This window comes from Drosophila obscura, unplaced genomic scaffold, assembly GCF_018151105.1.
Source record: "Drosophila obscura isolate BZ-5 IFL unplaced genomic scaffold, ASM1815110v1 contig_179, whole genome shotgun sequence".
Lineage (NCBI taxonomy): Eukaryota > Metazoa > Arthropoda > Insecta > Diptera > Drosophilidae > Drosophila > Drosophila obscura.
Genome location: NW_024542766.1, coordinates 7,860,478 through 7,874,662, shown reverse-complemented (window position 1 = coordinate 7,874,662; position 14,185 = coordinate 7,860,478). Strand labels below are relative to the sequence as shown.

The 14,185-nt window shown below is 45.0% G+C and overlaps 1 protein-coding gene across 6 annotated transcripts in view; it reads left to right on the top strand.

The window, feature by feature from the left end:
- The window catches only part of LOC111077905 (tyrosine-protein phosphatase Lar), a 146,383-nt gene that overhangs the window by 97,085 nt on the left and 35,113 nt on the right, over positions 1-14,185 (top strand). For all 6 annotated transcript variants that reach the window (XM_041592429.1, XM_041592430.1, XM_041592431.1 and 3 more), the window contains one exon: positions 10,517-10,696. In XM_041592429.1, coding sequence (XP_041448363.1) covers positions 10,517-10,696 — 180 coding nt within the window. The remainder of the gene's footprint in view (positions 1-10,516; positions 10,697-14,185) is intronic.

The window sequence follows — 14,185 nt, the reverse complement described above, 5'->3', positions numbered from 1 at the left end:
AACTGGTTTAATGACGCCTCTGTGCACACAACAGAGCGAGCCGAGCCGAGCACAGCGTATGGCCAATGGCCATTGCTCATAAAGTGCCTGCCACGCACTTTAAGCCTCAATTGTAATGCTCTGTCTGTGTGTGTGTGTGAGTAAATCATGGCCTTTTGGCTTTAACCGTTAAACTGGGCAGCATTAACTGCTGGCCGGATGCGTGAATGGCCAGACGGCAGGGCTGCCGCTCCCTTCCACCCACCCCCCACCAACCCATTACTCGTACTCCCTTCAGGTATAACCGTCCCTCAGGTATCGGCCATGGGGCCAGCAGTGGCAGCCCCAACTGTATTTTGGCAGCAGCTGCGTTTCAATAAGCACATAATTGAATTCTGATCATAAATTTGCATTATGGCCAGAGCTTCTCTGGGTTTTCTGGCGGCTTTCGGCTTTGGTTTTTGGGTTGGGTTGGGTTTTTCCGCTTGATTTTTATGTGGCAGAATACCCCCACCCCCCGCCAGCAGCCAAACAGCCAGCAGCCAGCAGCTAGCAAGAGCAGAAGGAGCACGAGCATGTGGCTTATGTTATAATTTTACCCAAAACGCACATTTGGCAATCGGCGCAGAGAGGCTCGGCGCTCCCCTGCAGCTATAGGTAGATAGTCGTAAAAACGTGCTGTATGTAAATATTTGAGGAATGGCAACTAAATGAGATGAAAATGCACAAAACTGAAATGATAAAGGGAAATGGTTTGCGGAAATGAGGTGAGTCTCTGGGGTAGGGGTGCCCGCCCGTATATTGATGGAACAGCTGGATAAAGCTCTCCATTAAATATATCAGAAATAAAATATAAATATAAAAAAAAGTGCACTTAAATGTTCCATTTCGTTTCCAAGAGAAATTCCAAATGTTTGTATAAATTTCAATTAAAAGAAAAACATCATTTATATTTGTTCGAGTTGCCTGAATAGCCCACCCATAATTGTGTCAATATTTAAATGCTCGAAAACAAATGAATACTAAATTCTAGTAATAATTTTCAGCCCCACTCGTCGTATGCCTGTCCGAAGGAGGTCTGACCTCGATATGTGCAGTCAATTACCATTTGATATGCAAAATATTTATTTATTTGCCCGTCCGGCTGCCCGGCTGCCTGGCTGCCAGCAAACTTGTGCAATCTTAAGCCAATACACTTGAGATTTCTTTGGGGGTATTTTTGTTCGAATGTCTGAGAGCTCTCTAATTGCTGGAGTATTCGCTCCATAGGGGCAGCGTGTCAGTAGATTGAAGCATTGATTGTTTTCAATACCGCACAACAAATGCGGCCTGTCAAAAATTAATCACTTACACTTACTACACACAAAACACACACGCTCTCTAATGGCTGGATGATATATAGTCATATATAATATATACGTATGTGAACTTATTTATGCTTGTATATGGACTTATAGACAATGGCCCTGCGGGTGCTACACGCATTTATAATTGAATTTGGCTTCTGTTATACTCTCTCAGATGGGGGTACATTTAGGATTTGGAGTAGAATGTTCAGCAATGGAAAGAGAATATATATTATGAATTAGCAAAGCAATTGAGAGATGCTTAAGGTGAGACTCAGTATAATAATTCTACGAGTATATCCCTAAGAGAGTATCAACACCTCGGTCACCACAAGCCACGACGGCTTTCTTGTTTTTGCTGTTGATTCCACGGTGTCTGTCTCTGGCTCTGTTTCTGTGCTTGTTTCTGTGCCTGGGTCTGTGTCTGTGTCTGGGGCCTCTGCTCCTGTCCAAGTTGGCATGTTGGCAATCGATGGCCGCCTGGCAACTGGCAGGCGCCTGAAAGCACGCAATTTATTTTCATTTCTCTAATAGACTTATTTAGACAGAGCCGCCGCCACGCCACGCCACATGGCTGCTGCTGAGGTGGGGGGGGAGCCGTAAATGGCGAACCAACTGCCAATACATCTCCCGCTACTCCGCTGTGTGTGTGTATCGTGATAAATTATTTGTAATTTATTAATTTATTTATTAATTTCGCCGTTTGTTTTATGTGTATTTGTTTGTTTGTCTCCCACTCCCTCTCTCTCTCTCTCTCTCTTCTCTTTGTTTTTATGTTTAGACAGCAAGTGAGAGAACTAGCGCGTGATCTATGAGGGTAAAAATTGGGTCAAAAGGTTAATAGGTGTTTTGACATTGGTATTGGTTAAAGGGGAATGCAGGCAGAAATTAGGAGCTTAATTTTGATTTAAATTGAAAGTAAATTTCGTGGATGCTTAAACCTTGTTAATATTGGTTAATATATGTTAATATTTCTTTAGAGATCTTCTGGATATAGTTTTTCGAATCATGCAGCAGCGCCTCTCGGTTTTTCTGCAGTAATAGCTTCTGCACCCTTTAAGATCTGCCTGCAAACATCCCTTTAGGGGTTGGCTACTCCTAATTTGGCTGCCCCACCCATATACCACCGAGTTAAGCTGGCGAAATCATTAATAAGACTGTCTGAGAATGTGCTTGGCGTGGGTGGACTTTGGGAGTTGTTTATGTGTCTAAATATAACGACTTTGCCTCGCTTTTTTATTGCATACCAGTTGGCGTTTAATGGTCAACACGCATGCAAGGCCAAAAGCGTTTCGGATTGTCTGCCGTATTCGTTTTGGTTGTCAACTTGTGTGTTGACAACACAAATGGATTTCCAATGATTTATTATCGCATTAAAACGCACTAGAATCGCACATAGATATAGCGACAGACGACAGACAAATGCAGCAAGGGATAAGGCAAAGCGAGACTTGTACCCCGCTGCCGCATACCTTCCAGGCATTTTCCTCTCTCGCATCTCACTGCCATTTTCCTCTCTATCCATGGGTGTCTGTGGGCTGTTCCTCTCCATCTCTATATCGCTGGCATTTTCCCCTCCAGCTCTGCATCTCTGGCATTTGGCTTTCGCAGTTGCATGGCAGGCGGCAGGCAGACAGTCAGTCGTCCACTGCGCATTCAGTGGAAATGCATAAAAATGAGCCATAAGTTTAAAAATTTATAAAATGCGCCAGCCCATAACTGACGGAAGACAGAGAGAGAGAGGGCAGCATTAGGACGGGGACCGGGACCAGCACCAGTCATCGTCCTCGCTCCTCGTAGTAATAGTAACTTTTCTATGCGCTATTTCGTTGAGCCGGAATGGAAGTGGAGTGGAGTGGAGTGACGCGGTAGAATGGTCAGGGGAACGGCTGGCAGTATTATCAAATGTCTACGACAGGAAAAATTAAATTAAATTGTAGAGAAAGGCATGAGAAAAGAAAGAGAGAGTCCCTGTCGTGCTCGTGCTCGTCCTAGTCCTGCTTCCATTCCAAAACGTACGTATGTTAAAATAGACTTCGACAGTGGACAGAGAAATTGAAACTCTGTCTCCAGCTCCTCGCAATCCACTCTCCACAACCGTCATCATTCCTGGTGCGGCATGGGGCATGAGGCATCTTAGAAGCAGAGTCCACCATCTGCAAGAAAGGACAGACCCAAGCACCGCCACTACGACTACGACTACGAGTAATGCAAACTTAATAAGATGTACGCTGTGCATGTCGTCTGTCAGTGGATACACATGCAACTATCAGAGACATCAGACGGCTGCTGCTGCTGCTGCTGCACCACTGACAGTTAGACAAACAGACAAGCCATCCAAGTCCGTCAGTCAGGACATCCTTCCTCCCTTACACATCACTGAAGGACCAGGGGGACATGGGGCAGGCAGGAACAGCAAACAGCAAATGGTTGGGTGCAGCACGGGCTTCTTCCCTGTGCCCTTCCTTCCTTCTTATTTGTCGTAATATATTTTGTGTGCCCCGCCATATACATATGTACGAGTGTACTCCCCCCCCATATACCGTAATCAGTAAACATTTGATGCTTACAAACTAAAGTGCATTTCATATATAAGATCAAACGTCATGCAGCAGCGCCCCACGGTCGATCAGCGCTCTGGGCTGTCTGGGATCTGTCAAAGTTTATTCGGGGTTTGAAGTCCTTCGGAGTTTCTTTTATTATTAACCGAGGTGCGCTGCTGCATGACACTTGTTTTCTTTGAATTATCGCGCAAGTAAAATGCCTCCTACCTTACATTTCCGCTATTGAAATGCTCAGTGTATCCCGTGTATTCCGTGTATCACTTCCACTCAAATGAAGTTCTCATCTAACTGAAACTCATCTTTGTATTGTTGTCTGTCTCTCTGTCTGTCTGTCTATCTGTCAGGCATCTGCTCTCATCGTCAACTCCCTTGAAGAGTCCTTCAACCTATGCTATTATCTATTAACTGCCATCATTGCTGCTGTAGCACCAAGTGTACTCCAAGTCATACCCCAACCCCGTCATCATCATCAATATCATCATCAGCGGAAGTGGAAGAGGCGTTGGCGGTGGCGGTGGCGATGGCAGTGGTTGAGGACATTCCTTGTGGTGGTCGATGCTCTATGTCTGAGATGGAGACGACACCCTTTATGAGTGGAGAGCCCCCAACCCCTCCCCCAAGAAGCGACAGCAATTAGGAAAACGTTGGCCCCTTCATTACACTGATCAATGGGGCTGCTTGAATGTCACTTATAGATGTGGCGTCCACTCCTCTACAATCCACACACACCCACACACACATACGAGAATGGGAATGGGAATGGCAAGTGGCAGAGGAGATTCTTCCACCAGGAAGTGTTGACTGGCCACAAATTTGCCGACATCTTGCGGGATGGAAACTTTGTTATATCTTTATTCCACTCTGTCTCCCTCTCTCTCTCTCTCTCTGTGTGGATGTTCTGGTGCTTTTTTTTGTGCCGCCGGCACTTGCGGCTTTATTGTTGGCATTGTCTAACATCTTCAGCCGAGTTGGTTGTCTTTTTTTTCCGGCCTGCCACTAAAAAACGGTTATTTACTCGGCCTGGGGCTGGCTGGATGAAGCTGGGGCAAGCTGGAACTAAGGCTGTGGCTGGTTTCTGGTGCCTGGTGTACAGGCACTGGGATGTGCCTCCTGGCCCTGCCTGTCTTTTCACTTCCATTCTCTGCTTCGGGCTTGACTGGATTTCAGAGTCTACTCCTCCAGCCATGTCCTCACTGCTCTCTCTCTCTCTCTCTGTGCTGTGCTCTGCTGCTGCTCTGCTGTGCTGTGTGTGTGTGTGGATGTCTACTTAACACAATAAACACTCAATTTTCGAGCATGTTTTGTTTGGGATTTTCTACGGGTTTTTGAAACTTTCCCAAGAAGGAGCCAGCACCAGCAGCAGCAGCACCAGCGCCAGCACCACTGTTTGTTTAGGCCATGGAACCTTCTACCGTTCTGAGGCCTATAAATATATTTGAAGATTGTCGAATTGTTGACTGTGGCTGGCTGGCTGGCTTGGCTCCTACTCCATGTATTTTGATTTGTTTTCAATTGCTTCTTGGCTACTCAAAAACAAAGCATCAAAAAAATGTGAAGGCAAAAGTTTTCTTTGCTGGAACATAATCCGCAGGAGAACTTGACACCAAAGTTTGATTTGCTCTAAATTGCTTGACACGAGATTTGGGCTCTTGTCTTGAATTTCTCTTCTGGTTTTCTTCTGATTTTTTTTCCTGTTTTGCTGGCGAAATGATTGCTGGGTTAGATTTTTTCTAAAACTAAAAATAAAGTTTTTTGGAGTGTCACATTGAAGGGAGGAGAAGGCAGTGGGACAGTCGGATTAGGAGGGAAGTACCGCCTGGATTGAATGATCTGTCTGTTGATCATTTTTCCAGTGGGAAACGTGCCAGAAAATTCAATCAAATCAGCCATCTACCAGCTCTAAATTATCCTTACTTTCAACCTTCAGCACGAGAATTCTCGTAGTGTAACTAAACTAAACTAAAACCAAACTTTAAACCTATTCAATTTCATGATATTCAACTCTTTAGTTCACCACTTTCGTCCCCTGCGAGTTGCGGTCAAAAATTTGAAGAGATTTTCCTTCACTGACCAATGGAAAAACGTTCGCTTCGCTTTGGTTCGCTTTGGTTCGCTTCGGTTCGGTCTTTTCACTTGCCTCAGGGCACGCCCTGTGCTCTGCGCTGTCCTGCCTGGTGGCCACAACATTTCTTATCAATCTTAAAAATGCATGAATAATTAAAATATGCAAATTTATGTTCTCTGCGAAGGAAAGGCGGGCAGGCAGGGACACATGGCTGCTCTCTGACGTCTCTTCTTTAAAGTCAAAAAGTTGAGAGTTTTGCTTTAAGCATTTTGGGGTGGTGGCTGCTGCTGCTTTTGGGGGGGTGGGGCAAATGTTTGCCAAGCCAACACCTCCGCTGAATGACATTCATCCGCAAGCAGTGTCCAAGCAGGCGGACCCATCCACAAAGCAAACAACATATTTCCATCTCTTTGACTGGCGATTTTCCCCCGAGATGTTTTCGCCCTGTATGCCTGTATGCCTGTATGCCCCCCGTGAATGTGTGAAAATGCGTCTTTTCAAAAGGGAGCCACTCACTCGATAAGGCAACACACCTGACAGATGTCTTCTTTTCACTGTACGGGGCTGGGGGTCAGTGGCACCTACAAAAAAGCAGACAACATGCAAATAAAGTCCTTTTGTGCCGATCCCTTTGTACCGTCTAATGATGTTTATCGTTCCAAGACATACCACACGCTCTTGTATGAAAGCAACTTTTTCAGTTGCCTTTGAGGTGTGTGTGTGTGTGTGTGTGTGTTGGTAGTTCTCTGTGCTGTCGTCGTTGCCGGGGGTCTGGGGTCTCTCTTTTTATTAGCTAATTCATTAAGAGCTGTCAGAGAACTCAGCCACAACAACAACAACAACAACAAGGTTGTAGGTATGGTGGGATGGGTGTGCCGTCTGGGTGTCCCGGGGTCGTCTCCCTCCTACCACTTCTGCCTTCTGCATTGTTCACACATTTCGCACCCAGACGGCAGCTTAATTGAAATGCATGAAATTGTCACATGAAATCGACAGTCAACGACAGCCAGGACTCCTGCCGCTTTTGGCTTTATAATAAACGCACTACACCCAACCACCCAACCACCCACCACCCACACCCAACCAGAACAGCCAGCTGGCCAGCTAGCCAGCCCCCATATCCTGTACCATGTCCTACCAGCGCGCACTGGATACGCACTGTCGCCTCTTCACATATTGGTCGCCATCCATGCGTTGCATTTTTTGGTTCTCTCCCGCTCCCGCTCTCGCTCTCGCTCCCGCTCTCTAATGCTGTAAATGAAGTGTTGTTGGGCCCAGTGCCAGTGCCACTGCCAGTGCCAGCCTCCTTTTCCATTGCATTTTCCGAACAGCACTTTGGTGTTTAGTGTGAAATGTTGCCGGGAACAGGGCCTATGAAATTGTTGGTCACATAATGAAGGGCTTTCAAAGTGTTTGTTTTTTTTGTTTTGTTCTGCTGAGGCCTGCAACTGCCACGCAGCAGCCAGCAGGCAGTCAGCCAGCGCCTATTAACCTATGAAATGCATTATCGCCTGTCATAAAGTGTGGGTCTATGGCTTTTGTATCTATCCATAGAGTGTGTCTGTGCTATTGCGTGATGGAAAGTGCATTTTGGATAGGTTCAGGGAAAGATTTAAGCATTCAGCGGAACCAGAAAAAGTTTATTAAATAGCTCAACGCCGAGCCAGCATTTCCATTGCTCTGACTCTGTCGATTCTCTCTCCTATTTCCCATTGTTTGGAGCACTGGGTAATTTCCTACATACAAAGAAGACTGCCAACAATTCCCAAAACTTGTGCTCGTATTATCCTTTGGAAAATCCTCTTTTTTTTTAACAGCGCTCAGATATGCCTCGCTGACTCTCTTTTTGTCATCTGTGTGTGTGGTGTGTGCGTGTGCCGCACATTTGTTAGCCAAATAGAATGCACTTTTCTACATTGTTTAATAAAAATGTAGCCCCGTTTTATTTATTTTTTTTTTTTTTGTTAATTTTGGCACAGTTTTTCATTATTTTTCTTTTGGTTGTTTTACGCACATGTTTTTTTTTCTGCTCGAAATCCCTTGGTTTCGTTATGCATTTTGTGTGTGGAGATGCGCAGGATGGGTTGATGTCACACTGCAATAATAAATAAACCAGCGAAACAGCGAAAAGGAGTGGCATTTCCTAGGGGGCGGAGGGGGGCTGGTGGAGTGATAAAGGGTTAAGGGTAAAAATGACTGAAAATGGCAACAGACAATACGTTGCAGCAGAGCGAGAGACAGCGAGACGGAGAGAGAGCCAGGCCAAATGAATGCTGCTGCCGGAAAGCGGGCCATGACGTGTAGATGATGATGATGATGATGATTTCAACGTCAAATGTCAACATCAATGGTGTTGCTGTTTATTCTTTTCGGCATACTCTTTGAGAGAGTATTGCGATTATTAAAACATGTGGCAAATAAAGAGAGATATCAGCACTTATAGGCCCTAGCCATAGATTATTTTTATTTATTGTTATCTATTATTTATTACCACAAAAATGTATCAAAATCTGATTATTATTAGATCATGGCAACAATCCATTTTTTTGATGTAGGAAAAAAGACTAGCTAGTCTTTTTTTACAGATTTAATACGAAACCTTCCGGATTATAGTTCTATTCTCTTTTTCCACAAATTTCCTGGAAATATGCACCCAAAATGCGCGTTGCGTCTAGCATTAATAATTTAATTCGAAAGCCAGGTGTTCAAACAGCCAAACTACAGTTGCGTTGCAACTTGTTTGGCTAGCTGAGCCAACATATTTATTTCTACAACAAAACCCCTTCAAGAGCATCTACAACTTCGGTCTCCAAATGGTAGCCGTTTTATGCTGCTCTTCTTTATTTTTGTTTTTTTTTGTATACTATGCATTTGTATATGTAATGCACACACAGATGCACTCATATACATATGTGCTTTTATATGTATAGGGAAGCAACCGCATTTTTTGTCTCTGTGTTAAAATTTTAATTTCACGCTGAAAAACACACAAACACAGAGGCAGGAATCAGCAGCAGCACAAACAACTAAGTGAGAGAGTGGAGGAGGAGGAGCAGGCATTGCCCAGCAGGGGGCACCGTGGGGGGGCGGTACACACCGTGGAATAGTTAACAGAGAGACAGAGAGCAGCGAAAGGATAAAGGCCCCTGCAACAGCAACAGCAGCTAACTTCTGCCCGTTTATTGTGGATTTTGTTGCTGTTAAATGTTTTAGTAAATGCCCAAAAAAAGAAAACAAAAAAAAAACAAGGGCAGTTGAAAAAGTCAAATAAAGTGGCCATGACTTGCAAATACTCTTACGCTGCAAAAGATGAAAACTTTAGGGAGAGGAAAACGCAGACATAAAATGGTTTTAATATGGCAACTGAAGATTGAAATAATTTAAACGCGATTAAACTGCTAGCTTTACCATACATAGTACCCCTAGCCAATACCCTTCCTGATCGATGCTGTGATTTTAACATAAACTAAATCGACGCGACACAATTCAGATAGTCTTTCTCTCGCTCTCTGCGCTTTGCCAAAACCTTTCCAAATACGCATAATACCCTCGTTGCCAAGAAAAGAGTGCCGAGGCACCACATAACGGGCAACAACAGCTGGGCAGATGGTTTTGCAATGGCGGCAGCTGCTGCTGCTGCCACTGCCGGAGACACTTGCAGTGGAACAGGGGAACCCATTCGCATCCGCCAGAGCTTCTCATCCGCAATCCAGATCCACATTCACATTCACATCCTCCACGTGGCCCCCCTTGTCCCCTTGGGGCTGTTTGTGGGGCGGATGCTCGCTCTGCCTTTTGCGCCAATTGCCATGGCCGCTGCTCCGCCGGATTTAATTGGAAAATGTAAATGAGCTTTGTTCATTTGAAAGATGCAGTTGAGAGCGAGCGAGCGGATGACACTGGCAGCTGGAGTTCTCGGAGTCCTAGGGTCCAGGATCCGCAGCCACTTTTGGCAGTCCACCGCGAGAATTTTCTTAAAGCTTTTTGCAAACAAAACAAGCAGGAAAAAAAAAGAAATGAGAGAATGAGAGACCCAACAAAAATGAAATTCCTTTTAAGCTGCAACAAAAGAAAATGTCACACAGTGGAGAAGGAGTGTAGCGGCGGGGTAAATGCTGACCTCACACACATGGATATGCATAAGCGTGTGTGCGTGTATGAGTGTATGAGTATGTGTGTTTGTGTGTGTGGAAGTCATTGTTTGACTTACAAAATGGCGTAGAAAGCGCCAACAAAGGGAACGACGCAACCGAAGCTTTTCCACACACAAACATACACGCACGAAAACGGCAACTTCCGTATATAAAAGAGTCATGTAAAACAATACTTTGTGTGGCACAGACAGACAGACAGAGAGAGGGGGGAGAAAGGAAGAGGGGGCCACATATTGTTTGTCCAAAAACTCCTAGATCCAGGCACCACCCCCATCCACCGTTTTACTATCCTTAACTGTACACCACTTGCATGTGTATGTGTGTGAATATATTTTTTGTTTGCAACATGATAATTTTTAACCTCTTCTGTGACTCTATCTTGTTTTTTTTTTTTTGTTTTCGTTGCAGGCGATAAAACACCCGCAGGCTTTCCGGTTATAACCCAAGGACCGGGCACACGCGTCATTGAAGTGGGTCACACGGTGCTCATGACATGCAAAGCCATCGGCAATCCGACGCCAAACATTTACTGGATTAAGAATCAGACAAAGGTTGATATGAGCAATCCACGGTATTCCCTTAAAGATGGTAAGTACTCTGGCTCAGCTCTACTCTACACACACACACACACACAAAGAGAGAGAGTTTTACTATATATTTTATAGAGTTACGGGGGCAACAATGGAACAATTGAAACCATTGTTGTGCTGTGTATAAAAAGGATATTGAATCAAATGAAGCCACAGCCACAGCTACAGCTACAGGCTCTGATTATAGCTGCAGAAAGAGCTGCTCTTTGGAGCGCATGTCGCTTGTGGCATGTGGAAAGAAACCAAACATAGAAATTAAATGTCTCTTTCAGTGATTAAATGTAGGAGAGTTTTCACTTGAAGCTCAGTCACACAAATCGTAGGAATTTAAGACCCTGAGAACCTCTCTCTAAGCCCCAAATACCAACACCCTTAAGAGATTATCTTTCGGCTTTTCTCACCCCCCCCCATCCACCCCTTAAAGAACCACTTAACCTTTCCTAGCCTTTAATTTAAGGTACAGTAGAGTAATGTTGCCAAGGATAATGCTGCTGCCCTTTAAGAACTCTTCGCTTTGCTTCTATCTTTCATCTATTCAACATGTGCCACTGTCCCTGTGTCCAGCCAGGCAGCCCGGCAGCCAGGACAGCCCGGCAGCCAGGCAGAGCCATCCATCCATTTGACTGGTGCCTTGTGCTAACCCGAGAAGTTCTTGAAAGGTGAAGCGACTTCATTTATTAAAATTCTAGTCTACCTTTTTGAGCGGCTTCCTCCATCTGCTTTTCATTCTTTTCCTGCTGCTCCCCTGCTCCTGCTGCTGTTTTGCTCTCTGCTCCCCTGTTTACGCTCATTTGAATTTCTTAGGAGTTTACTTACGCTTCGACGCATTTTGTGTCACAAGTTTTTTGGGCGCTTAGTTAACGTTTGACTTTTGAGCAGAGGGAGAGCAGTGTAGAGGAGTGCAGTGGAGAAGAGAGGAGAGGAGAAACGGGGTCCGGCTTCAGGTTCACCTTGCCACGAAAGTTTCTAGCGGAGGAGCAAAACTTTCCAAATGTCAACAAAATGTCCTACGAGTGTCCTTTAATCAAGCATCCCTGCAATATTATAATTATATGCTCAATGTCAGGTCACAGGTCGCGCCGCATCGTTAGAGTACGCTGATCCCTCTCTCTCACACTCTCTCTCTCTCTCTGCTGACACATCAAACAAAACTAACAAACAACAAAAAAGCTGCCAAAAGCAGCAGCAGGAAACAGACCATCAGCACCAGCACCAGCACCAGCACCAGGGCTTTCTGGTCATTAGAAGCTCAAATATTGACATTAATATTGACATTAATATGCATTAAAGTGTGCCTTTTAAAAGGGCATCAATAATGCTGGCCTGGCCACCACGTTGACAGCCCCAAAAGAGGGGCAGGCGGGCAGAGAGCTGCTCCATGCGATGGCAGAGATACAAAAGGTGTTCCAACAGGCCACACAGGGCGATAGTACAAGAGGTGTGCACCACCAGCACCTGCACCTGCACCATGGGGGCGGCGAGAGGACATCATTTCAATTGGCAGGACGCGCCATCCATCCATTGATGGGACGCGATGATCGGACAAATGTTTTGACGACATGCCCATCAGAGCTGTCATGGCAAGGGCATGCCACCCCCCCTCCCACCACCACCTAGTATCCCAGAGGGTGGAGGAGGAGAGGAGGGCTTTAACAATTGGAACGTGTTGAGCATGACAAGAAAACACAAACCAACAACAGCAACAGCAGCAACAGCAACAGCATCATAGCTCGTATACTCTCGCATAACAAAAAAACAAAAAAAAAACATTGGCTGTTGGATTTTGAATGCTGTGTGGGTGGGGGGATCCAGGCCTCCCTCTCTCGCTCTCTCGCCATGGGTTATGGAGCCGCAATGCTAATGAAATGGTCGCTTACGCTTAATGACAGGCCCCCGCCAAACAATTGACTACTGAAGCTGCCTGCCAGCCTACCCAGCCACGACAGGCCCCATGAAAGCACTCGACTGACTTTCAAATGCCCTAAGATTAGCGGGATGAAGTCATTTTTTATGGCAGATGTTTAACTTGAGCAGGCAGCTTAGGCTGCCTCAACAAAACAAGAAAAGGTTGGATCTGAGTTGAGAGATAAGAGGAAAGGTCAAGCGAAAAAGAGAGCTCACGGAAAACTAGGTTCAGGGTTCTTGCTTTAAAGTTGAAGGACATTTCTTAGAAGTATTAAGATATATAGAGAACTGATGCATAGTTGCAGGGAAACTTGTATGATTTATGGTTCAGTTTTATCCATTTTATGTATATGAATGGTACAAATCAATTTATATTCATGCGATTCCCTGTACTATTCCCATTACTTCTTCTCAAGATTCTCAAGATTTTTCCGATACCCAAGCTTCAATTTTAGCTTCTGACAACTCCAGTACTCTTGACGCTCATTGGTGGCCATCCATCCTGTGCTTATATTCGTCCGTTTTCCCGCAATTCTACTGCTAATTTAATTAGAATTTCCCCATCATATCTCTTCCACATCATATCCTGGCTCACAAAAACTCTCCTCGCCCTCTATGAGTATTTTCCACATGCCCCCCTGAACAAATTAAACAAAAGGCAAGCCCCACAAACTTCTAAAAACGAAACCCGAAAACCCTGAAGTCAAAGCCAAACCGAAAGCCAACTATCCATCGCCTTTTGTGGATGGCCTCAGGCAATGCAAATTAAAAACTGTAACATGCATTTCCCCAAGGTAAAATCATTTGTACTACAGTTGCTATATACATATGTACATATATATGTATATATACGTATACGTATATATGTTTATAGCATACTCCCTGCATATTTGTTGAATTCTTTCTCGTTTTTTTCTATGTTCTCTCTCTCGTTCGCTCTCTCTCTCTCTGAGAGTCGGATGTGGAGGCAGACTAATTTGGCGCAACACGAACCAAAGTGGCCAAAAAAGTGCGGGGTGGAAGGGGCATGAAGGAGGAGGAATTGCGGGTTAAATTAGTTTTACGTGGGCCGGTGGGTAACTTTTGTCCGGGGCTCCCCCGCCCCCGCCAAAACAAAAAGAGAAAGAGAAGGGATGGCCCCTCTGCAGACTGGCGCCATCTTTGGCGCGTTAAACGAAACGTAAAATATATTTCCGCCAGCGAAATATCCTTTTTGGGTGCCCGTCTCTAAACGTCTTTCCCTCGTTTTATTTTTTTCACTCTTTTTCTTCTTCGGGTAGGAGCATTTTTCGCCATGCTTTAAATTTATGAAAATAAATATTATGCCCAAGGCGAGGATGGGTTCTGGGTTCTGGGTTCTGGGTGAATCCTGCTCTATTCCTGGAGATCCTTTTGGCCCTTCCTTTGCTGCATTACCGAGTGGCTAGAATATATATTTCTCTCTTCTCTCACAATAAGTTATGCAAGTCATGTGCCGTTTTATTCAATTAGCACTTTATGGTCCTTTATTGTGCCCCTGCCCTGGGGTACCGCCCCTTCTTGCCTTTTTCGCGTTGATTTTTCGGTTATACGGCCGCCGCCT